Source organism: Myxine glutinosa, chromosome 1 (genome assembly GCF_964187855.1).
Source record: "Myxine glutinosa chromosome 1, kmMyxGlut1.1, whole genome shotgun sequence".
Lineage (NCBI taxonomy): Eukaryota > Metazoa > Chordata > Myxini > Myxiniformes > Myxinidae > Myxine > Myxine glutinosa.
In genome coordinates, this window is record NC_136261.1 from 213,090,664 (window position 1) to 213,114,488 (window position 23,825).

Below are 23,825 nucleotides of genomic sequence, written 5' to 3' on the forward strand. Positions count from 1 at the left end.
AGGGTGAAAGAACCAGCAACATATCGTGAATACAAACCGGGGCCAAAAAGTAAGATTATTGGACCTTTTATCCGCAAGTCCCACTGGCAGTGCGATCAGGCATGCTCAGTGTTGGCCATGGTTTGTGGGAATGCTTGATCACCACCGTGGCGATGAGAAAGAGGGAGCGGGAAAGCATTGCATTCGGGTGGGGACACCAAGTGCCTATTATACGGGCGGGCGACAGGGCGGGTGCGAGTATAAGGCGTGGGATTACAGTGGACTACGAAGAGAGCTTTACTATGATGACATTGCCGAGTGCATCAAAAGTGGGAAAGTTGTGTGGGCTGGTTGGACACACTGAAGTGCAAGTGAATGGTGGCGGTGAAATAAAATGTTTAAAATGGGAAAAGGTGGCGAGGAGGAGGGGGGACGGGGGGGGGGTGTTGTGCATTGTGTAATTAATATTTTCAAAAGCAGATGTGGAGTAAATCAAGACATGTATGATGCAAAGTACCAGCTCTATGAAATTTAAACAAATGGGGGGGGGGGGGCGTTGGGGAGGAGGAAGGTATTGCTCATCAAATAGTTTGCGACTCTTACGTTCAATATCAGATGACCCCTTGTGAAAATCCAAGATGGAAAGATTGCAAAGGATGATTAATGACACAGTCAGGAAACTGTGCAAGATAGGATTAGCAACATGGCTGTGAGCTAGGAGGAATGAGGTTTAGCATTTCAAAATCACGTCCAGATTAAAAATCAGTGCATGAGCGGCTCCAAGAAATCTTGATCAGTCACATGGTTTCCCTGGACAGGCTGGGTTTCTTCATGAAAATTTACCAATACCCCTAACTGAATACTAGGAGCTTATTGGTTGGCAATATTATGTTGGATTAAACATTTCTGAATACTAAACAAAATATTTCATTTCATTCAGTGCATTTCCCTGCCTTCCAAATGAAGTAAAAATAACCAAATCTCCTGGCATTAGAAACCATAAGAGAATTCATGACATCATCTGTGCCTTCAATGTAAATACAGAGATTTTTCTCGTTCCCAGAAATTTGCTTTTATGCTCAAAATAATGTTCTACACAAGCCAAACACCATGGTAATCCTGGATTAGTGTTTACTTTGATATTTATTTTAGCCAAAAACTATGTCATAAGCTGCACAGGCAATCTTTAGATGAATGTTTCATATTAACTTAGTCTCTCTCTCAAAAACAGAAAACAAAAATTTCGGAACCTGTTTATTTCGAACTAGTGGGTATACCCGTGAAGGGAGTGTGATGGGAAGGAATAGCATTTGATAGGATTGGAGGGCCATAGAACAACAACAATCCTGTGACAAATGGAATAAGGAGCCGATACTCTAGGTCCCCTGCCTTTTGGGTGTTATGAGGACTAGATCTGTCATATGAAAACTACATCTTGAACGTTTTTTTTTAAATATTACATGCATAAGCCAAGTCGCCGAGATGGTTGCCATGGCAACATAATTCAGCCAATCACAGCTGTGATCAAATCAGGTTGAGATAATGTCATCGGAAGTAGATATCTGCAAGATGAAAGCTAAATATTCAACGGTTTTTGAATTATCACGAACACAAAAGTACATGGACTAATGATCAGTTGGATGGACACTGGACAGTCAGTCCGAAGGAACATATTTCAGTCTCCTTCTCCGATCTTGTCGGAAGGGCAGAGAAAATAAATGGATACAACAACCAGAAAGCATCTGAAAATGCAAATCCGTCCCCGCCCGCTTTGTATTAAGACTTCTTCTTCTTCCTCTTCTTCTTCTTCCTCTTCTCCTCCTGCTTCTTCTTTAAACTAAACATGACAAACAGAGCTAAAAAAATATTTTTAAATGACGATTTTAGGCGACTTGAACTTTTGACCTCAAAGGCAATAGGGTTCAGTGCCCTAATATGCAAACCCTGCTCAATTTTCAAGTCAATTGGAAGAAAATTGATTTTATGCAACCTTGACCTTTGATCTTTTCATTTAAAAAAAACCCAAAAAACAATTAGCTTCTAGGTTTTGATTGGGGAACCAATTCAGTAAACCAATATGCAAATTGACAATTTTATGTGATTGCTGACCTTTGACCTTTTGACAAAATTAATTTGACTTCTCTATATTCCCACAATAAAACTTTGTTGAAAATTTGATGATAAAAGCTCAAATGGTTTAAAAAAAAAAAGTTAAAAGTTCCAGCTCAGACAGACACTAAGGTAGATACTTTGCGATCTGGGAGGGCTCCATGCCACATTCCACCTTCTGAAACCCACATATGGAGATAACAACCAACCAACGACTGACACACACACACAAACGCACACACACGCACACACACACACACGTCCCCCCCATTGCGTGGTGGGGGGGGGGGGGGGGTGGCTAAAGACAGCAGCAATCCCGTGACTGTTGAGTTTGAAGCACTATCCATCGGAATGCCATGACATCATCCTGCACCGTGGTGAATGCTTCAACAAAAGCCTTCTTTTGATTGGGCCAAACAAAATAAACGATTTGATTGGACCAAACAGGCAAAGAATATGCAACTGCTTAGCCAGAAGAGCTTTAAAAAAATTTAAATTGTTCCTGGCTCCCCCCAGAACTCTTTTGTGTACCACAGACAGGTTAATGTGTGGTGGGAATTTCTTGTTGGTCAGGATGCATACAGCTATAGTTGGTGAGGCACTTGCTTCCTGGTATCCATTACTGTAATGGGGTATGATCTTGACAATGTCTTGTAGGGTTTGACCAGTTCATTCCAGAGAGGAGTTTCTGCTCCTCGCTTATGGGGACCTACTCATATTAAGGAGTGGTCTAACTGTATAACCATGCATCCTGATCTTTCCTCGTTCGGATATGTGTATTTGATTGACCATGTACTTCAGCCTTCGGACTGAGGTGCTGGTGTATGCTCATGGGACAGTCTCGTCAGAGTGTGTACTTTGGCTGTGGGGTCAAAGTGCACGTCCCAAGCTGCAGGTATGAGTGTTTCGGGTTTTTTTTTTTTTAACCTTTTTTGTAAAAAATAAATTAATAAAAAGAAGGAGGAAATAAAAAAAGAGGCTGCCCCAATAAGACGAGGGCCAACAAGCCTGAAACGTGTGTCTGTTGATGGTTTCTTTCTGGGGTGGATGAGTCTATAAAATTGAGAATTAAATTATCTTCCTGGTATTGGCTGCAGTACAATCCGACAGATGCAGGGGGCTGCAGCTCTGCTAAGCTCATGCCTAATAACCTAATAGCTCTCCTAATAGTGTTTTGCCAGAAGACCCTCCTAAAAAAATGAAATGATATTATTATTTATTAATATTAGAATTATATTTTTTTAACAAAGAAGTAGAAAAATGCTGGGATTGTTTGTTGACGGTGGCTCTTCAAAAATGTCAAACTTGTTACAAGTTGATGTGACTCACCAATATTTGCAGTCACATCAGTACAGGAAAGGAAAAAAAAATGGTACAATTTTCACATATTTAGGCCATCAAGGAAGCAAGTTAGCTGTGAAACTTAATGATACGTGCACTTTGGTGTCACTTCATGCGAAACAATGCAATGTCTTCCTCTTCAAAACAGTCCTCAACCTCTTATAACCTTCCTCTGTAATCACCACACTTTCTCTGGAACCACCACAATTCCCTTCCCATCACCTTCACCACCATTTGCAAGCCACTTCAACTACAAAGCCGCCTCACTTCCCCACTCCTGTGCTCGTACGATGCACGTGATGGGAATTACTAATGGTAACCACATTTCAATGCTTCGAGCACCACAGCACAAATTAAATAACTCAACCACCAAAGCAAACAGCCAGTTTAACAGCCTCTTGTGGAAAGAGAAGAAATGCAGGGTTTTAAGCACAACCACTATGTTCAACTTCTCACTTCTCTGTGAAATCCCACAAGTGAAAACTTTGGAGGTTCAAAAAAAACAAACAAAACAAAAAAACAAACTTTTTTTCTTCTTTGCAGAATTATAATATTGAACATGCAGCCAACAAAAAACACCTCATTTACAATCGAAGTGCCTCGATGGTTTCTACAGCTGGTAGGGAATGTTTCTCAGGGTAAAGGTCTGGGCAGAGTCCTCGGTCAAATAGCTATTAGAACAGCAGGAAACTCCCTTATAATTAGCCTCCCTCCAACATGTGGGTCCGTGGCACCACAGAATGTGTACAACAAATGATTCATTCACGTCTGTACCGTTACAAGAAATTGATCAACCGACTTCAAATCAGAGAAGAATCAAGTGTACTTATGGAGACACAGCGTTGAAGACATGCGATGGAAGGAGAGGGGGCATGTTGGAATGTGAGCACGGTCTCAGCAGCCCCGGATGAATGTCACTCACCGGGCGAAGCACCGGGCCTGAGCCTCATCATTAAGCAATGTTTTCTGATTGGCTGTGTCTGCAGTTAGCTCGAAAATCGGAGCATGACAACTGATTTTCATTTTTCAGCTTTGTTGTGCCTTATTTGCTCCACCAACTTGAAAGATGTGACCAAATAATGACAAATATCCAGACGAGACATGCAAGTCTATGAATAGCAAAAAAAACCCTCAAAACGTAGCTTTAATCGTATGAAAGACAATGGTAGAAACTAGATTGATAAAAAAAATTTAAAAACCACCTTTAGAGGCCATTTTTCCCCGCAAGCGGGGTTGGCCTTTTTCGGGAACCGTGGTAGTTGTTGTTTTTCGGTCCCCTTTTTGAAGCAATGTTTTACGGCCGGATGCCCTTCCTGACGCCAACCCTTTTTGCCGCCTTTAACGACAAGCAGGGAATTACCAGTGAACTGGTACTCAATTAGCCGACCTCGGAAGGTATGACAGGCTGAGTCAACCCCCCTGGCGTTAATTCAGCGATCGACCGGGATTCGAACCCAAGATCCTAGGATCCTAAGCTGACACCCTAGCCGCTAGCCCAACACCAGAAACTAGATTGATAGATGAAACTAAAAGGACGGCTTGAGAGCAGGGCTATGTTTAATGCACAACACTAACAGGTTACATTATCCTCTAGAGCTCAATTACCTGCCATCCATCTGTGAGCCTTGTGTGAGAGCTTTGAGAGCCATGTAGGTATACTGCCTGGACCCAGGGACGGATGCAGGCCCATGTCCTCCAAGACGTCCCTGTCTGTGTTCGGTGGAGGGATGGCGGGTTAGAGGTGGATACGGTTCAGTGTAGTTAGCTTGACCTACTCGTTCATAATTCTGGAAGCTGCATGCACTGCGCTGGCTGCTAGACCTTTGAACAGCTGCAGAAAGTGGTCGGGGTGGGGTGGTGGTGGAGTCGGGGAGATGGAGGGGGGCATGAGAGACGACCATTCCAAATAACAAAGTCAGGAGGCACATAATCATTCAGAAGAACAAGTCAGCGATAGATTAGAAGAAAGTTGACGGGGATCAGAACTTTAGATGTAGGAGTGCACTTGTGACTTGATAACTTTTGAATAGTCAAAACGACGCTTTCGACTATTCAAAGACTTTCGCCAAAACCCACAACCCAATAAGGTTTTATGTTTTACCACAGGCAGAGAGGTAGTCAGCGTGTGAGCGGCCTGGGGCACGAGCATCGGGACTTCGGTACACCTGGCCCTCGTAGATGGGTGTGATGCGTCGTTCGGGTGAGTGCAAGAAGTGTGGCTCTGCAGTGGCAGGATGAGCGTTCGCAAATGGAGCTCGGACACCTGCAGCACACAAATGCGCATTGGCTCACAAAGATGCTTCAAAACACCCTCCAGACGCATAAAATCAGACTAATTTTCAAATCTGCATGTTTTTACTGTACTTTAGCCCGAATATTAATACTGCCAAATCTGCTTCGTGGAAGTGAACGTTTTGAATAAAATTACACGAGTTTAGATTTGATTTTGTTTCTTTTGTGAAAAATCTACTGTGGAAAATGAATAAATTGTACATGCAAAAAAAATGAAAGAATCCAAATGTAAACTTTGCTGAAAATGAAACCATTCCTTAACAACCCTGGTTGATGCAATCAGGGTGTCAGTATAGTGGGGTGAAGGTTTGAGGGGCATGTGGGAGGGGTTATCGAGCTTGCTATTGGTTATTCAATCAGAATGTCAAGCTATTTTGAGACAAAACAGAAATCTGTCATTTGAAAGAATCTGGAACTGAATTACTATTGAAATTTTGCTCAATCAGAATGCATGTATAAAAAGTTGGAATGAACATAAAATCACTTAATTTGAAAAACAAAGGCTAATGTCCTTAATTAAAATAACATCGAGCACCAACTTACCAACAGGAAGGCTACCGTGCCTAGTAAGGAGAGCACGCTCGTTTGATCGCAGAGCCGGTGAGCCGTGGCATACAGTGCCGTAGCATTGTGAGGGTGAGGTTGTGCTCGTGTGGGTCGACACAAGCATCCCTGGATAGGCCATCGGCCCTGAAGGTGGCTGGGGATAGCTGGTGGTACCAGAGCAAGCAATTGACATGGCACTGGGTGGCGCAACTGCATCACGAGAGTTTGGTGATGATTCAGGCAAACTTTCATACTGGTGGGAGCCAGGAGAGACTGGTGATGGTGTCCATGAAAAGTTTCCATTTCCAAGATTCGCAGGTCGTAGACCCCGTCTTGCATAGCTCTCATTCATGTCAAAAGGGGAGGCCTTGCCTTGATGATATCCCATTGGTACAGGTGCATAAGCGTTCCATACCGATGGTTTGGTTAACCCAGATGAGCCAGGCATAAAAGGGTGCTGATCGTGGGTGTGCGAAAGAGAAGCTGAGCGTGCATACACCGAAGGCATTGGCCAGGGCTTCATGTCAAGTGCCGGACAAGCCTGTACAGAGGGGAAAGGCAAAAGTATAAATTGTATTTGCACTGGCAAACTGACACGAATCTAAAATGCGATGCAACACAGCAATATCGATTGTGAAGATCAATTTGAAATACCATCTCAAGTAATCAAGCTCCTCGACCATGACAAATCATTGCGAGGGAATGCATGTATGAATGAAGAAGGTGTGTTGGGAATGAAATAATTTTTAAGGGGTGGAGGGGTGGCAAAGTAAACCTGTAGCATTCCAGGCTGTTCATGAACAGTGTGTGGTTGATTGCGATAAGGTTGGTTCAATGATTCAACGGGTATTTCACAGAGATGCTGGTCATCCAGTCCAAGCTCGTCCAAAGGTGCTGTGTGGTTTGTCTGATAGCTGCTGCTCATCTCCTGGTAGCAGCTGTCTGGTGACGAGTTCGCTTTGCAGTACGATTGAGATTCTAAACACGCGTTCAAGAGAGAGAGAGAGAGAGAGAGAGTAAAGAGCACTTGGTTTAAAATAATGACTGTAATGAGATTTGTCAGAATCATCTTTGGATACATACTCATTGAAAACTTTATAATAAAGGTCTGTGGTGTAAGATGATCCATATTGTAGATGATATATATTGATAAAGTAGCTCACTCGCATTGGTAAGTGCAGTAAACAGTGTATTAATACAACATGACATTAGAGAGCAGCCATCCGGTTTTACTTTCACAATGAGCTGTGGGGTTTGGCTTACTTGCAGAGAGCGTATTGCTTTCAGGAGCATCGTATATACCCCGTTCCTGCAGATTCCGAATACACGAGTCGACAAGCTCTGAGCCTATGCTCACTCGGCCTTCGTCCTCACTCACTTCACCTGTTGGGCCTGATGGCAAAGCAACCATTAACACACGTGTTTTTCATTTTCTTCCAGTCAGCTTATGTTATCTTAAGTACTGAAAGAGTTTCATTCTTAGCCTGAAACTGAGTTTGATTCCAAACTATGCTAAAATAGTCTCAAAAAGGCAATTCCTTCAAAACACTAGCATGATGCTACAGTATCTTTGCAGGTGTAAGTGCATGTTCTTGTTAGAAAAGAAAAAGACCAAATCTCCGGTAAGATTTTAAAGTAGGGTCAATCATCAGTACCAAAAACACTGCATTTCAGGAAGGTAAAGCCTCTTATTTTCCTTTTCTGTATGAACCATCTCGGTGCATAAATAGATAAAACAAAAAGCTTTTGCTTATAGAGAAACTCTCCATAGAACCACCTCTAGAGGCCATTTTTCTCCGGAGAGCAGGGGTTGGCCTCTTTTTGGCACCGTGGTCCCCTTTTTGAAGCAATGTTTTATAGCCGGATGCCCTTCCTGCCGCCAACCTGTTAGTCACCTCTTGCGACACACAGGGAATTACCAGTGAACTGGTACTCAATTTGCCGACCTTGGAAGGATGACAGGCTGAGTCAACCCCCCTGGCGTTAATTCAGCGATCGACTGGGATTTGAACCCAGGATCCGAGGATCCCATGCCGGCACCCTAACCGCTAAGCCAACACCAGGCTTAGAGAAACTCTCCATAGTTACCTGATATTTGAAATTTTCAGGAGGAAAAAACAATTGGTATAAAAATACAAATACTGTGGTTACCGTTACCATAGTGTACACATTTACCTCTGAGATGTCTAGTCTGGATTCAAATCCCGGCCCAGCTATAAACTGTCAACCCGCTGTTTCTCAGGCAGGTTGATTCATCAATGTGTGTGCCGTCCTCTGGATGGACGTTAAACTGGATGTTCCATCTGCCGGAAATAGTTGATGGACATTAATTTTATTTTTTCGATTCGATTTTGGTAAAGATCCAAGCACTAATCCAGAAACGATAATTTCTTAATTTTACGTGATTCTTCACCATCAAGAGATAGGGCCAAAAACTATATATAGCATGATATCTCAAAAAGTTGTGGATGAGTTACGACAAAACTGGGTGGATGATTTGGTTGATGATGTCCGCTGCCGAAGCAGTCGCTTGATTATTGGGCACAATCCTGGTCAGGGCATCACTCCTACGCAGGACACTCGAATGGCTCATTCATCCCAGTAAGCTGGTACTAATTTCGCCAACCACGGAAGGATGACAGGCTGAGTCAAACCCACCTGATGTGAATTCAACGACCGACAGGGATTTGAACTCAGGATCCGAGAATCCCAAGCCAGTAACCTAACCGCAAAGCCAACACCAGGCTTCGGATAATTTGTTTAGGCGACAAGAACAAGCCGATTAGATTTTCCTTCAGGTCCGAATCCAGGTCCGGCCTATCAGTGTGAAACAAAATGTAAACTGTTCAGCCTGGTGGAGATATGCATTTTACCGAGTGGCGTTCTAGTTATGTATGCAATTATCGTGAAATTGCCGACACCCTTCCCTAACCTCACTTCCCCCTTACATACATATTCCCTTCCCCTCAACAGTTCTTCCTCCCTTATCCGACGAAAACTTTTTTCCTCCCTTCTGGCACAAGTCACCTATCCTGCCCTTTATTTTGCAACTTATCCAGATGTTGTGTCTGGCTCACAAATGCATTTGGCCTCATGTCTCGATTCCTTTTCTAATTTTACTATTTGCAATTTTACCTCCCCCTGCCTGCTTTCTCGCATAAAGAATATGTTGATGACCTCAAATCGTAAGAGAAACAGCGGTATGAAAATTAAACATCATCACGCAACATTAAAGAGAAACAAGAACCTTTAGCAGAGCTCAGTTCAGGTTCTAAAGGACGCATGCTCTTACCAGAAGCATTTTTCCAATTGAGTGATTCATCCGTGGAACTGAAACCGAGGGAACATTGTTTAGTTTCAAAAAACAATGAACAGAAATCAAGAAGTGAAACAGAAAAATAATAATTTCCCTTTTTTTATAATCATTAATTCCTATAAAATGCACAATTATTGTTTTTGACAAGTACCAGAAAATCAAGAAATGCGCTTGGCCTGTCATTTCATTGGAAGTGACTAGTTTACATGATGACTAACAATCCAACTTACCTGGAAAGCTGCTTCGTTGAAATAAAGTTTGAACAGCACACTTAACTTAGTAAGTCAAATTCCATGCTATTAAATCCTTGGTAAATGCTCCACCAAAAGCCTTAACCAAAACGGTAACAAAAATAAAAAGCTAGAGAACAATCCCTGTTGTTTAAAAAAAATCCCTCATTGTATTCAGGTGACGTACTTCCTTTTGTAGAAGAAACACAGCATTTAGAGGGTTTAACACCAGTGAGTTGAAGTGCCATTCATGATGACAGAAGCATGCGGTCACATTTTAAGAGCTCGAGACAGAATAATGGCCAGAACCAGCTGTGCACGTGAGAAAAGGTGGGCCAAACACATAAAACAAGCCTCGAGAGGTGGACGCTGCATGCTACATTTGTGAGGCTGTGTCCGTGAGGTCCGTCGTTACTTGTTTGTTTGGAAAACGGGCACTCATTGTGACTGCACATTTTGGAGATGCGGATTATTAAACGCATCATTAGGCAAGGCACCGCCTGCCCACTTGCTACGTGTGCAATCCCAATCCCGAGCGGCAGACTGTCTGCGTGCCCGGGCAGCTGGTTATTCACCAAAGCAAGGCCAACTTGTTTGAGACTCCACTACATCATCTTCAACACAACGACACCCCCGTACCCTTTATTATATAACTAGCAAAAGTACCTGTCCGCAGTGACAGAACAAGTTTAAGTTAATCTATCAATTTAAATTATTTCATTGCCTTAAAAAGGTTACTTGTGTTGCACACAAAAATCCAGCCTTTTCAATTTGCAACTAATTGGTCATCCTGTTTGCCAAAAAATGCTATATTAGTCACTTTGGCCTCAATTTGTGGTCTGAAAAACAGTCTCTGAGGCAGACACACACAACGCCGATGTAACTTCCCCAACAAATTTCTATCTGCAATCCGAGTATGGAGTTTGTAGCTTTAAAGATGTGGCTGTGGATAAGTAGTAGACCCACGGAGAGGTAGAGTGAGAGATTAGTGAAACTACATAAATATATACATATGTATATATATATATATATTGTTGTGGTTTTGAGAACCCCTCACTTGTAAATACTTGTAAATAATTCTTGTAAATAATTATCTTCATTTAATAAGGTCGCACCCATAGTTAGTCCCAAGCTGCCTCCCAAGCAACACGTGGGACACCATAGGACTTTAGTTATTTCCTTAGTCTGTGTTTAGGTAAGGCTGTGTTCCCAATAGTTGAATCTGTGTTGCATTAATTAAATAAGATTGGTCCTTTTCAATTCCATTCATTTTGCAGCTTGACTCTCTCCAAATTGTGGTACGCGCCTTGCCAGCAGCGTTCGCTGCCTTAGCGCCGCCATTACGCACACGGTCAAGCCGGAGAAGAAGGGGGCGGAGCGCCAAGAACGAGGCGTAACCCTGTCATTGACCCGTCAGGGGCGGAGCCGGTGAGCCCTCGCTAACCAACCAGGGCTGAGGTGAGCTCACCGGTGGGCGGAGTGCGAGAGTACGCGGCTTGATTTCAAAGTGCCCTATATAAGCGCAAGCGCGGCGCCTTTACACAGGAGAGGAGAGAGAGAAGTGCTGAGAGGAGGAGGTGCTAAGAGAGAGAAGAGAGAGACGTGGGGGTGCTCGCATTGCTGCAATAGGCTGAGGCCCTCGAGACCCCTATTGTTGCCGGTTGTTGAGCTCGTTTGTACCAGATGCGCGAGGAATCATTAAGCGGCGCTGAAACACCTGAGAAGCTGAGTAAGGAGGTCGGAGCAGAGAACTGCGCATACGGACTTGAGAAGGACTACCCCCCCCCCCTGCCATATGTAAGGTCCGATCGGGCGCCAGCGACACGCAAGCTGCCTCCCATTCTGCCCAATTGAGTACCTGTGGCATGATTTCGGAACCGCTCAGGATCGGATTAGTCTTTTGTTAATGGCTCGGGCTTCGGATTGCTAAACCGCTCGGCAATTTCCATCTTGTCCGCGGTCCGAGCGGGAGTTATCTCCCTGCTTTGCGGTCGGATTGGCACTCAGGTATTTGGGACTCCATTGACCAAACACCCTGGCCAATCTCGACCGGAAAGGAGCGTTATAATTCCCAGGATTGGGGGACGGCCAGCTTAAAAGACAATGGGATTAACCCCCCCTTGGTAACGGGAGTCGACCCCCCGAATCCGCAACAATATATATATATAATATAACAACAATATAATATAACAATATATATATGTATACATACATATATATATATATATATATATATATATATATATACATATATATACACACACACAAAAACACACACACACACACACACACACACACACACACACACACACACACACACACACACACACACACACACACACACACACACACACACACACACACACACACACACACACACACCTAGCTTTGCTCGGCTGGCTGCGCTCGCCTCACCACGCGTCCTTAGAGGATGGACGGGATTGTTTTAGCTGAGGATAATGACTGTACCGGAGTTGCTGTGTTGTCATTATTTACACCAATGATAATACAAACAATTATCTTGCATATGTATTTGTAATATACGTGATATTACATTTTATAAGCAATTTCAGTTGAAGATTTAGGTTGAGAAAAAAAAAAAAAGAAGCCCTTAGCACATACATAAGGGAGAGGTAGGTGCAGCCTGGAAGTTTGGGACGATTACGCCTCAACACCACATAATTCAAAACACCTCACCACCACATAATTCAAAACACCTCACCACCATGAAATTTAAAACCTCACCACCATGAAATTTAAAACACCTCACCACCATGAAGTTCAAAACACCTCACCACCATGAAGTTCAAAACACCTCAGCACCACGTAATTCAATACACCTTACCACCACCATGCAATTCAAAACACCTCAGCAGCACGTAATTCAAAACACCTCGACACCACATGATTCAAAACACATCATCACCATGTAATTCAAAACACCTCACCACCACAAGATTCAAAACACCTCACCACCACGTTACTAAAAACACTTCACAACCACAGAAACAAAAGTTTGAGGGAGTAGTTCAGTGACGACACAGACACTGCCAAGATATGTAGATATGTAGATAGATGACTGTACCCGAGTTGCTGTTTTGTCATGGTTTACACCAATCGTAATACAAACAACTATTTTGCCAAATCTATTTGTAATATACATAATCTTACATTTTATAAACAATTGAAGTTTAAGATTTAAGTTGGGAATTTTTTTTTATTTTCAAAATTTATATTTTTATGTATTTTTCATATATTTTATTATATATATATATATATATATATATATATATATATATATATATATATATATATATATATATATTGTTGAGGATTTGGGAACTGTGTGTGTAATTTGCTGGAAAATATACCCTTTTGTGTGCTGTAAATATTCCTTGTAAATACCTCCAATTGTAAAGGTCAAAGGTCGTCCTTAGTTAGGCCATCGCACACACGTAGCCAATCATAAGTTTCCCTCAGTAGTTATGTCCTTAGTAAATGTCAGTATAAGGCTCTGTGGTCCACTAATTCATTGCGTTGCATCGAATTCAAATAAGATAGATCCCCTTTCAATTGCCAGCCTTCATTGCCAACTGCATTCGCCCGCCATTACGCACGTGGTCAAGCCTCGGGGAAGAAGGTGGGAGGAGTCAGCCAAGCGCCAGGAACAAGGCGTGGCCCTGCCAGCGCCTCATCGAGGGGCGGGATCGGTGAGCCCTCGTGACCAATCGAGGCCGAGGCGAGCTCATCAATGGGCGTTCCTAAGAGGCCGGCGGCTTGATCGTGACGTGCCTGATAAAAAGGGGGTGCGGAAGGACTGCGGGGGAGATGGGAGATGAACTTTTGAGAACCGCAGCTTGAACCACCGCAGCTTGAACCACCGCAGCTTGAACCACGGCAGCTTTCACCACCGCAGCTTTGAGCTTTAACGGCGGTTCGACCCGCGGCCGTGAAGCAACTTCGCCGTGCGAAGCCGCTCGAGGAGGGTCGGCGGCCGCTCACCTCGAGCACACACCAACCGGACCCGCATCCTTCCCGCCCCGTGATCCCACCTTCTCATCCGTCCAGCCATCCACCTCTGCCATTCGTTCCTGCCATCATCCCCCGTGTAAGTCTGATTGTCGTCCGTCTTTTATGTTGTCCTGGGGTATAAGTAAGACGGTATAGTATAAGCTCGTATTTGCACTGTGTCTTCCTCTTCTTCTTCTTCTTCTTCTTCTTCTTCTTCCAGTTACTTTCGTTATCTTTCCTTCTCCCTTGGTTTCTTTGATTGTTGTACAAATAATAATAATTAGTAATAAATCCCTGTTCTTCCTACTTTGTCTTCTTCTTCACATTCGGTCACTTTAGAGGTTTCCAAATTGAGTGTACGTGGCGCGATTCGGCCAACGCTTATGAATCGGGTTTAGCCCCTTCGATAAACGGCTCACGCCGCAGTTCGCTTCGCTCGGCGCAACCAATCCATTACGCTGCGGCCGTGAGCGGGGGTGTTTCCTTGCGTACCGGGAGGCGCTGGTATTTAGGTCATAGGACGGTTGGTCCTAATACCCTACCCAGCGCTGACCGGGCATGACGTCATACCCCCAGGACCATGTCGGTCAGTCATAGACGAGGGGATTAATCCCCTCTCTCGATAAGGGGGAAAGAGGCCGACGTTGGGTTCCGTAACAATATATATATATATATATATATATATATATAAATATATATATATATATATATATATATATATAATTATATATATATATATATATACTGTACTGTATATATACGGTACATGTAAATTTACACACACACACACACACACACACACACACACATATATATATATATATATATATATATATATATATATATATATATATATATATATATATATATAGATATATATAAATATATATATATATATATATATATAATAAAATGATATACTGGAGAGATATACTGATTTCCTGATGATATACTAGAGGGAGAGATATACTGTATATTGATAGACGACCCTTCATTTCACCTTTCTTTTCATAATTCCACAAACCCCTTGTCTACATCCACTCAGTTTGTCTAAAAAGGCCTAACGAGCAGTATGTCTGTGTCCCAGTGTCTCTCGCTCTTCGCTCTCCACTTCTGTTTCCAGCTCCTCCTCTTCTAACCTCTATTCCCTTTTATACACATGGTCCACAGCTGCCAGTTTGCTCAAAAAAGCTCTCAGGCAGTCCCAAAAGAAAACAAAGTGGAAAAGGCAAAAGGGCGTTCACTTTTCTTTGTGTGTGCAACGTTGGTTTGCAAAGGCTGATGGCATTATCCAATTTAATATCCATTCCAAACCCTTAAATGCCATATTCAAACTTAGGACTCAAAATGTTATTTTGTGTTCACTATCCCCAGCTTTATACAGGTTCTTCAAAAACTGATTTGTTTTCTTCTTTTTGTACGATAGTCAAGATCCAGTGAGGAAATTAAGTTCACAGTTGAAGACATCCCAAAGAGAATGTTTTTAAAGTTGGTTAGAATAAAATATATTACATGAATCCAAATGCATACTTTGCAAAGCTATAGTGTTTAATGCAACTACACTCCACTGAAGTCCTTGAAAGGCCTTCGTTTAGTCCAACCCCGAAAGGCAAGCCAAGGAAAGTTTGCAACAAAGGCACAGAAGGATAGCTGCCAGGAACAGGCACTTTGTTCTCCATCACAATGGAGCCAAGAGACAGGGCCTAGCTGCCCTTTCCAGCAACAGCTTTCTCGCTCCGACTTGGCTGTAATGAGCACATACCGCAATGGAAACAGTGCGGCATTTTGGATACTCCACTAACTCTTGGAAGAAAGCATGGGAAGGTCTGAAGAAACATCAATTTGAAAGCGATTTACATCAAGTAAAATTATTTAACATCTTTCTGCTAAATCATATAAAGCAGGATTGCAAGCTTATCCACCACCACGCACAAACTTCGTTACTTGCAAAAGATTTTTCAAACCTACCATACCAAAGGCTTCAATGCATATACAAGAACTTTGACATCTGTACTTGCGGTAATTGAAGTTAAGGTTTGATGCATGTTCAACCTTGAACAAGGAATTTTAAGGCAAGGCCTGAATTTCTGGGCCAATCAGACATACTTCAGCCCTGTACAGGCTAATGGCAACAGCAGATGGAATCTCTGCAAATGATATGCTGCATAGATAAGTCCTTGACTTGGCGTGGAGAGCCAAGGTAAAACACTATTATCAAAGAAATTCAGGTATCCGAGCCTGATTTGACCCCAAAACACGACTTGTAGTTCAAACGTGCACCTGCAAGTTCTGGCCATCTTCCGTCCGGCTTGGAAAGTCCTGTAGACTTTGCTACAAAACGAGCAGATGATGCACAAGTTCAAAGGCTGCCAAGTTCCTCCCGAGGAGTACAACAGCTGCACTTTACTTGCATCATCAAGTTTTGTTGTTTTTTTTTTTTTTTTTCAAACGAATGCAGCTAATTTGTAAAATGTAAAAAAAAAACAAAAAAACAATCGTTCTTTAATTATTTTTCAAAACAAAATAATTAGTACAATCATCAACTGTCCATTAAATGGACAAAGAGAATCCATGACCAAGCTGATATATTATTGGAAGGGTATTGGGAAAATAAATTATTTAAGTCATGGTTTGGAATAAATAATATAAATAAATTAAATAAATAAATTATTTAAGTCATGGTTTGGAATAAATAATATAAATAAATTAAATAAATAAATAATTTAAGTCATGCTTTGGAATAAATAATATAAATAAATTAAATAAATAAATAATTTAAGTCATGGTTTGGAATAAGTAATATAAATAAATTAAATAAATAAATTATTTAAGTCATGGTTTGGAATAAATAATATAAATAAATTAAATAAATAAATTATTTAAGTCATGGTTTGGAATAAATAATATAAATAAATTAAATAAATAAATTATTTAAGTCATGGTTTGGAATAAATAATATAAATAAATTAAATAAATAAATTATTTAAGTCATGGTTTGGAATAAATAATATAAATAAATTAAATAAATAAATTATTTAAGTCATGGTTTGGAATAGATAATATAAATAAATTAAATAAATAAATTATTTAAGTCATGGTTTGGAATAAATAATATAAATAAATTAAATAAATAAATTATTTAAGTCATGCTTTGGAATAAATAATATAAATAAATTAAATAAATAAATTATTTAAGTCATGGTTTGGAATAAATAATATAAATAAATTAAATAAATAAATTATTTAAGTCATGGTTTGGAATACATAATATAAATAAATAAAATAAATAAATTATTTAAGTCATGGTTTGGAATACATAATATAAATAAATAAAATAAATAAATTATTTAAGTCATGGTTTGGAATAAATAATATAAATAAATTAAATAAATAAATTATTTAAGTCATGGTTTGGAATACATAATATAAATAAATTGAATAAATTAATTATTTAAGTCATTGTTTGGAATAAATAATATAAATAAATTAAATAAATAAATTATTTAAGTCATGGTTTGGAATAAATAATATAAATAAATTTAAAAAATAAATTATTTAAGTCATGGTTTGGAATAAGTAATATAAATAAATTAAATAAATAAATTATTTAAGTCATGCTTTGGAATAAATAATATAAATAAATTAAATAAATAAATTATTTAAGTCATGGTTTGGAATAAATAATATAAATAAATTAAATAAATAAATTATTTAAGTCATGGTTTGGAATAAATAATATAAATAAATTTAAAAAATAAATTATTTAAGTCATGGTTTGGAATAAATAATATAAATAAATTAAATAAATAAATTATTTAAGTCATGGTTTGGAATAAATAATATAAATAAATTAAATAAATAAATTATTTAAGTCATGCTTTGGAATAAATAATATAAATAAATTAAATAAATAAATTATTTAAGTCATGGTTTGGAATAAATAATATAAATAAATTAAATAAATAAATTATTTAAGTCATGGTTTGGAATAAATAATATAAATAAATTTAAAAAATAAATTATTTAAGTCATGGTTTGGAATAAATAATATAAATAAATTAAATAAATAAATTATTTAAGTCATGGTTTGGAATAAATAATATAAATAAATTAAATAAATAAATTATTTAAGTCATGCTTTGGAATAAATAATATAAATAAATTAAATAAATAAATTATTTAAGTTAAGTAAATACACCACATATAGGGAGGGTGGAGGAATTTTGGTTTCAAATTGTAATTATTTTTATTGTGACTGACATTTGGCCAGACAAAACGTTTGACACAAAATTTCATTAAACCGTCTTTGCAATTACTTGGCTGATGTGATGAAATATTGCTGTGCCATTTTGGAAAGACAAAAAGGGAGGAAGGGCAGACAGACAGTCGGCTCAGGGAAATTACTGCATAGACGAGATGTGATCAAGCAAAATGGAATTCCAGCTCTCAAGTTTATTTGAAAACAAATTTGGACGTATTCATGCAACTATAAAATGTAAAATTAGCTTCTGCCTGGCAAAGGGAATGATTGCCATTTAATTGTTTTGAAAATGCAAAAATAGCAGCAAATTCCATGACGACGTGTTTGGTTGCATCCTCACCTGATACTGCTCATACTGGCCGTTGCCGACTCTTGTTGCAGCTTGCATGTCCCAAGCTGGTCAGCCACAATGAGGCGCTCTGCCTCAAGCTCGGCAGTTAGCCGCTCATATTGTAATTCCTGCACACAGAACAAGAAAAGGCAACGTGAATTGGTGGGGAGAAAGGAGGAGGGGTAGGGGGAGGGGAGGTAGAGAGAAGCGTACCAGTCAAAACATGCTGCAAGTCATTCTTACACATTAAAAACAGTCAACGCCCATCGGCACGGGAGCTGTAAATAAAGCTATACGACTGTCATTCTACAACTTCTAGATATCTTAAAATTAAAGTGCATCCTTAGGAGATCAAATGGGGTCTGGCAAAGTCTTCAAGTGGTGTGATAAAAAGATGAGCATGCCAGCACCGGGTTACCTATCCAATCGATCTTGCACAAGGAAACTGTCATGAAAACCACATATGTCTTTCTTCTCTCACGCATCCATCAACATTGCTGTCTTAAGACCCGTGTCGACCCTTAACGCATCAATCCAGGACATTCTTAGCTCGACTTCTCAGCAGGACATAGATATTCTACACTCTGACAGAAAACACAAGCAACCCACATTAAGAACTCCAAAAAAAAGTTTTTCGGATAACAAAATGTGGTGACAGTCATCAGTGCCAAATCCATAAAGCATAAGCACTGCCGTTGACCTTAGTCAAGGAAAGTCCCTGGAAGTCCAAAAGCACAAAATAAATAAATAGATAAATAAATAAAATTGAAGTAATCAATAGGCCTGGCAGAATGGCCTTGAGCTACACAAAATCACCTACAAGCTGTCTAGCCTGGGTTTGAATCCAGACCCAGCTATAAACTGTCATCTCAGTGTTTTACAGGCAGGGTGATTCATCAATGTGTGTGCCATCGCTTGGATGGACGTTAAATGCGCGTCCCTTCTGCCGACATTAGTTGGTGGACATTAAAGTTCCTATGGTTTCCTTTGCAAAGAGTAGGCAGGCTATCACCAGCACCATGATGAAATCCTAAATTCCTGGCCCAACTACTTTTTTTGTACAGAAAGTCAATGCTCGTAAAAAGAGTTAGACCACTGAACATATCAAGAACACAAGGAAGAGGAGAGAGAGAGACAGAGAGACAGAGAGACAGAGAAACGGGGGAGGGGGGACAGAGAGGAGGGGGAAGAGACGAAGAGAGGGAGGAAGAAGAGAGGGAGGAAGAAGAGAGGGAGGAAGAAGAGAGGGAGGAAGAAGAGAGGGAGGAAGAAGAGAGGGAGGAAGAAGAGAGGGAGGAAGAAGAGAGGGAGGAAGAAGAGAGGGAGGAGGAAGGGAGGGAGGAGGAAGAGAGGGAGGAGGAAGAGAGGGAGGAGGAAGAGAGGGAGGAGGAAGAGAGGGAGGAGGAAGAGAGGGAGGAGGAAGAGAGGGAGGAGGAAGAGAGGGAGAGGGAGAGGGAGAGGGAGAGGGAGAGGGAGAGGGAGAGAGAGAGAGAGAGAGAGAGAGAGAGAGAGAGAAATGGGGGAGGGGGGACAGAGAGGAGGGGGAAGAGAGAGGCGAGAGAGGAGAGGCAGGAGAGGGAGTAGAGGGAGTAGATGGAGGAGAGGGAGGAGAGGGAGGAGAGAGGAAAGAGAGGAAAGAGAGGAGAGAGAGAGAGAGAGACAGAGAAACGGTGGAGAGGAGAGTGAGGGGAGGGGGGTCAGAGAGGAGGGGGAAGAGAGAGGAGAGGGAGGAGAGGGAGGAGAGAGAGGTGAGAGAGGAGAGAGAGGAGAGAGAGGAGAGTGAGGAGAGCGAGGAGAGGAAGGCGACAGAGGAAAGAGAGGAAAGAGAGGAGAGGGAGGAGAGAGAGGAGAGAGAGGAGAGAGAAAAAAAGGATAAAGTTTTTAAAAGGTTAAAGGATAAAATAGAGGGAAATATATGAATGATCGTTTTAAGGCCATTTTCCCCGCTAGAGTGGGGGTTAGCCTTGCGGGCCCCATGACAATCATGGTTCCCTGTTTCAGGCAATGTTTTTATGGCTGGATGCCCTTCCTAGCACCAACCCTTAGTCGCCTCTTACCATGCGCAGGGATACGGTGTGCCTATTCTAAACCGGGGTACACACCGTGATCATTCATCCCAGCAAGCTGGTACTCAATTTGCCGACCTCGGAAGGATGACAGGCTGAGTCAACCCCCCTGGCGTTAATTCAGCGATCGACTGGGATTCAAACTCAGGATCCTAGGATCCCAAGCCGGCACCCTAACCGCTAACAGCTAACACCAGGCTAATAAATAAAAAAATAGAGGATAAACAAATAGATAAAATAGAGGGAGATTTGGACAAATATTGGATGAGGGGCGGAAATATGGGTAGGGCCGCAGGACACATGGGGTGGACAAGATGGATGCAGAAGTAATCTCTCAGGAAGGAAAAACTGGAAATTTGGAAGGAAGTGAGCTTGTGAAGGAAGGTAACAGGGGTAGAACAGAGTATGGTGTTGGATGTAGTATGACCTGAGTGTTGTGAACAGCTGTCTTGACGACCTGGATGGAAGAATAAGATTGGAGAGAATGTGGAAGTTGATTCCACAAGTGGGGAAAAGAGGAACGAATGAGTGGAGGTGAGCAGTAATTCTGAATTTTGGTAGCTTCACCAGAAGGGGGTTGACGATGGACCACGTGCCCCCTGCAAAAGCATGGAGGTGGATAAAGCCCAGAAAGAACAGAGGGTGAAACACCAAAAGGGAGGAGGTGGAAGACAGAGACCACAGATTTGTTTGCGATGGGAAAATGATAGGCCCATGGCCTCAGATTCAACATGGGAGATTCCATTGATCTGGAAGGCCTTGGTTTCATTGACATAAAGCTGAGTAAGGTGTGAGGCAGGGGCACCAGTCCAGGGAGGAGGGGGGGGAGAGGGCAGTTAGCAATACTCCATCAAGCTGCAGATGATGGAGTATCTCCTCTTCAAGCTGCCTCACTCTCCTCTCCAAGCTGCAGATGAAGGCCTTGTAGGTAGATAACTCAGTCAAGAATCAGGTCTGGCCAGTCGGTTCGTGAAGAAGAAGAAGGAAAAAGATATATATATATAATGTATATATATATATATATATATATATATATATATATATATATATATATATATATATATAATATATATATATATATATATATATATATATATATATATATATATATATATATATATATATATATATAGTTTATTAATTTTTCTACTTCGGCAAAAAACTTCTCCCGGCCAACTCCACAAGGACATGGGAACAATTGGGACCATTAAAGAATAAGTAATGGAAGAATTTTCTCCAAACAGCTAAAGTGTCAAACGACAAGCATTCGTGGATTATCGGTTACAACACCTTTTCCTTAATTTCTTAACATTCCTCTTGGCATCCATTATCTCATCTCTTCACCCAGAAGCATATCGCTCAAACCTAAAAGGCCGAGGCCACATCAACTCAAGCAAGAACCCGCCAAACTTCTACTGCCCTCATATAATGTATCATAATCTCACGATTTCATCCTCCGAACGTTTATGCTCGTTACAAACAATCATCATGTGATATATTTATACTAGTGGGGTCACCCGTGGGAATCCCACGGGCATGGACGTGTGTGACATTTGGACATCTTGATTTAGATGCTGCACATTAAATTTTACAAAATGGTTACTGGCAATTCATCAGATCCTAGAAATGGTGTAATGAACACAATTTATTTATTTCACATAATATGTGACCCCTCACTCCTCTCCACCTGACACTCTCCCCTCTCCATCCTCACTCTCCTCTCCAATCGCTCCTCACTCACCTCTCCAATCACTCATCACTCTCCTCTCCAATCTCTCCTCTCCAATCGCTCCTCACTCTCCTCTCCAATCCGCCCTCACTCTCCAACTCCTTGCTCCTCACTCTCCAACTCCTCGCTCCTCACTCTCCAACACCCAAATCCTCGCTCTAACCCCTAGCTCCTCGCTCTCCAACCCCTCGCTCTTCGCTCTCCAACTCCTCGCTCCTCGACCCTCGCTCTCCAACCCCTCGCCCCTCGCTCTCCAACCCCTCGCCCCTCGCTCTCCAACCCCTCGCCCCTCACTCTCCAACCCCTCGCTCCTCGCTCTCCAACCCCTCGCTCCTTGCTCTCCAACCCCTCGCTCCTCGCTCTACAACCCCTCGCTCCTCGCTCTCCAACCCCTAGCTCCTCGCTCTCCAACCCCTAGCTCCTCGCTCTCCAACCCCTAGCTCCTCGCTCTCCAACCTATCGCTCCCCACTCTCCAACCCGTCACTCCTCTCCAATTTCTCACTCCTCTCCAACCCCGAGCCCCTCACTCTCAAACCCCTCGCTCCTCACTCCCCAACCCCTAGATCCTCACTCTCCACCCCCTAGCTCCTCACTCTCCATCCCCTAGCTCCTCACTCTCCAACCCCTAACTCCACTCCAACCCCTAACTCCTCTCCAACCCCTCACTCCTCTTCAACCCTTCTCATCGACATCGTTGTTGCAGGGGCATCCTGTGCGGTTCTCCCGTCTTGTTCTTTTTCTTACTGCATCCTGTTCAAGTCTGCATTGACGATCGTCGACAGACTCGTTCGCCCGTCTCATTCGTTTTCTTGCTGCATCCTGTTCAAATCTGCGTTCTTCATCGACCGTCTCATTCATTTTGGAAATAGAAGTTTCCACGCAGCGCATGAATTGTCACGATCCTCAAGAGGAAGTGTCTCGTAATCATCAAATGACAAATGGCAAGTAAATTACATTGTGAAAATTAAAGATTTCAAATAAACCTATTTAAAGTGTATGCGCACATAACTAATAAAAAAAAAACGAAGAAATATCTCTCGGTAATTTCCTGAAACATATTTTACTTCCGGATAACAATGTTGAATGAAATAAGAACGAAGAAATATATGTCGTTATTGTGACGACTGTCATCAAAAGTAAAAGTAATATATCTTAACACAGAAAAGAAAAAGCGAATTTTTAATATATGTCGCCATTTTCCCAGACTGTTATTTTAGGCGGTGTATTTTTGTGTATCATCGTGGCGCGATTTTTAATATATGTCGACATTTTCCCGTGTGTGCATGAATGTTCTCAATTATTTCTGACACCGAGTGTAAAACAATCGATAAAAATTAAATCAGATGGTGAATTCGAGATAAAATAATGTGGGTGACTCAATGAATGAGCTTTATTTTACAGGCCTTTGAGAATTCATTTCATTCTATAAACGGAATCTTTCATAGGATTCTCTTCCCGTTTTTTTTCAACCGAGTCTAAAACTATGTTAGCGACTGTTAAAAATGAAATGATATATCGAATTTGAGTTGAAATAAACTTGTGTGAGAGAGAAAGACAGCACGGGCCTAACTAAACAGGCCTCAAAGCTATTCGAGGTAATAAAATGGTGGATA

At 41.3% G+C, this 23,825-nt stretch overlaps 1 protein-coding gene across 1 annotated transcript in view; it reads right to left on the reverse strand.

Annotated features, from left to right (window-relative positions):
- LOC137433809 (catenin delta-2) overlaps nucleotides 1-23,825 on the reverse strand; it is a 145,659-nt gene that overhangs the window by 44,240 nt on the left and 77,594 nt on the right. The window contains exons 3-9 of the mRNA XM_068126189.2: nucleotides 18,426-18,544; nucleotides 9,560-9,597; nucleotides 7,531-7,659; nucleotides 7,043-7,245; nucleotides 6,265-6,808; nucleotides 5,531-5,692; nucleotides 5,035-5,260 (exon numbers count right to left, since the gene is read on the reverse strand). Of these exons, the coding sequence (XP_067982290.2) occupies nucleotides 5,035-5,260; nucleotides 5,531-5,692; nucleotides 6,265-6,808; nucleotides 7,043-7,245; nucleotides 7,531-7,659; nucleotides 9,560-9,597; nucleotides 18,426-18,544 (1,421 nt within the window). The remainder of the gene's footprint in view (nucleotides 1-5,034; nucleotides 5,261-5,530; nucleotides 5,693-6,264; nucleotides 6,809-7,042; nucleotides 7,246-7,530; nucleotides 7,660-9,559; nucleotides 9,598-18,425; nucleotides 18,545-23,825) is intronic.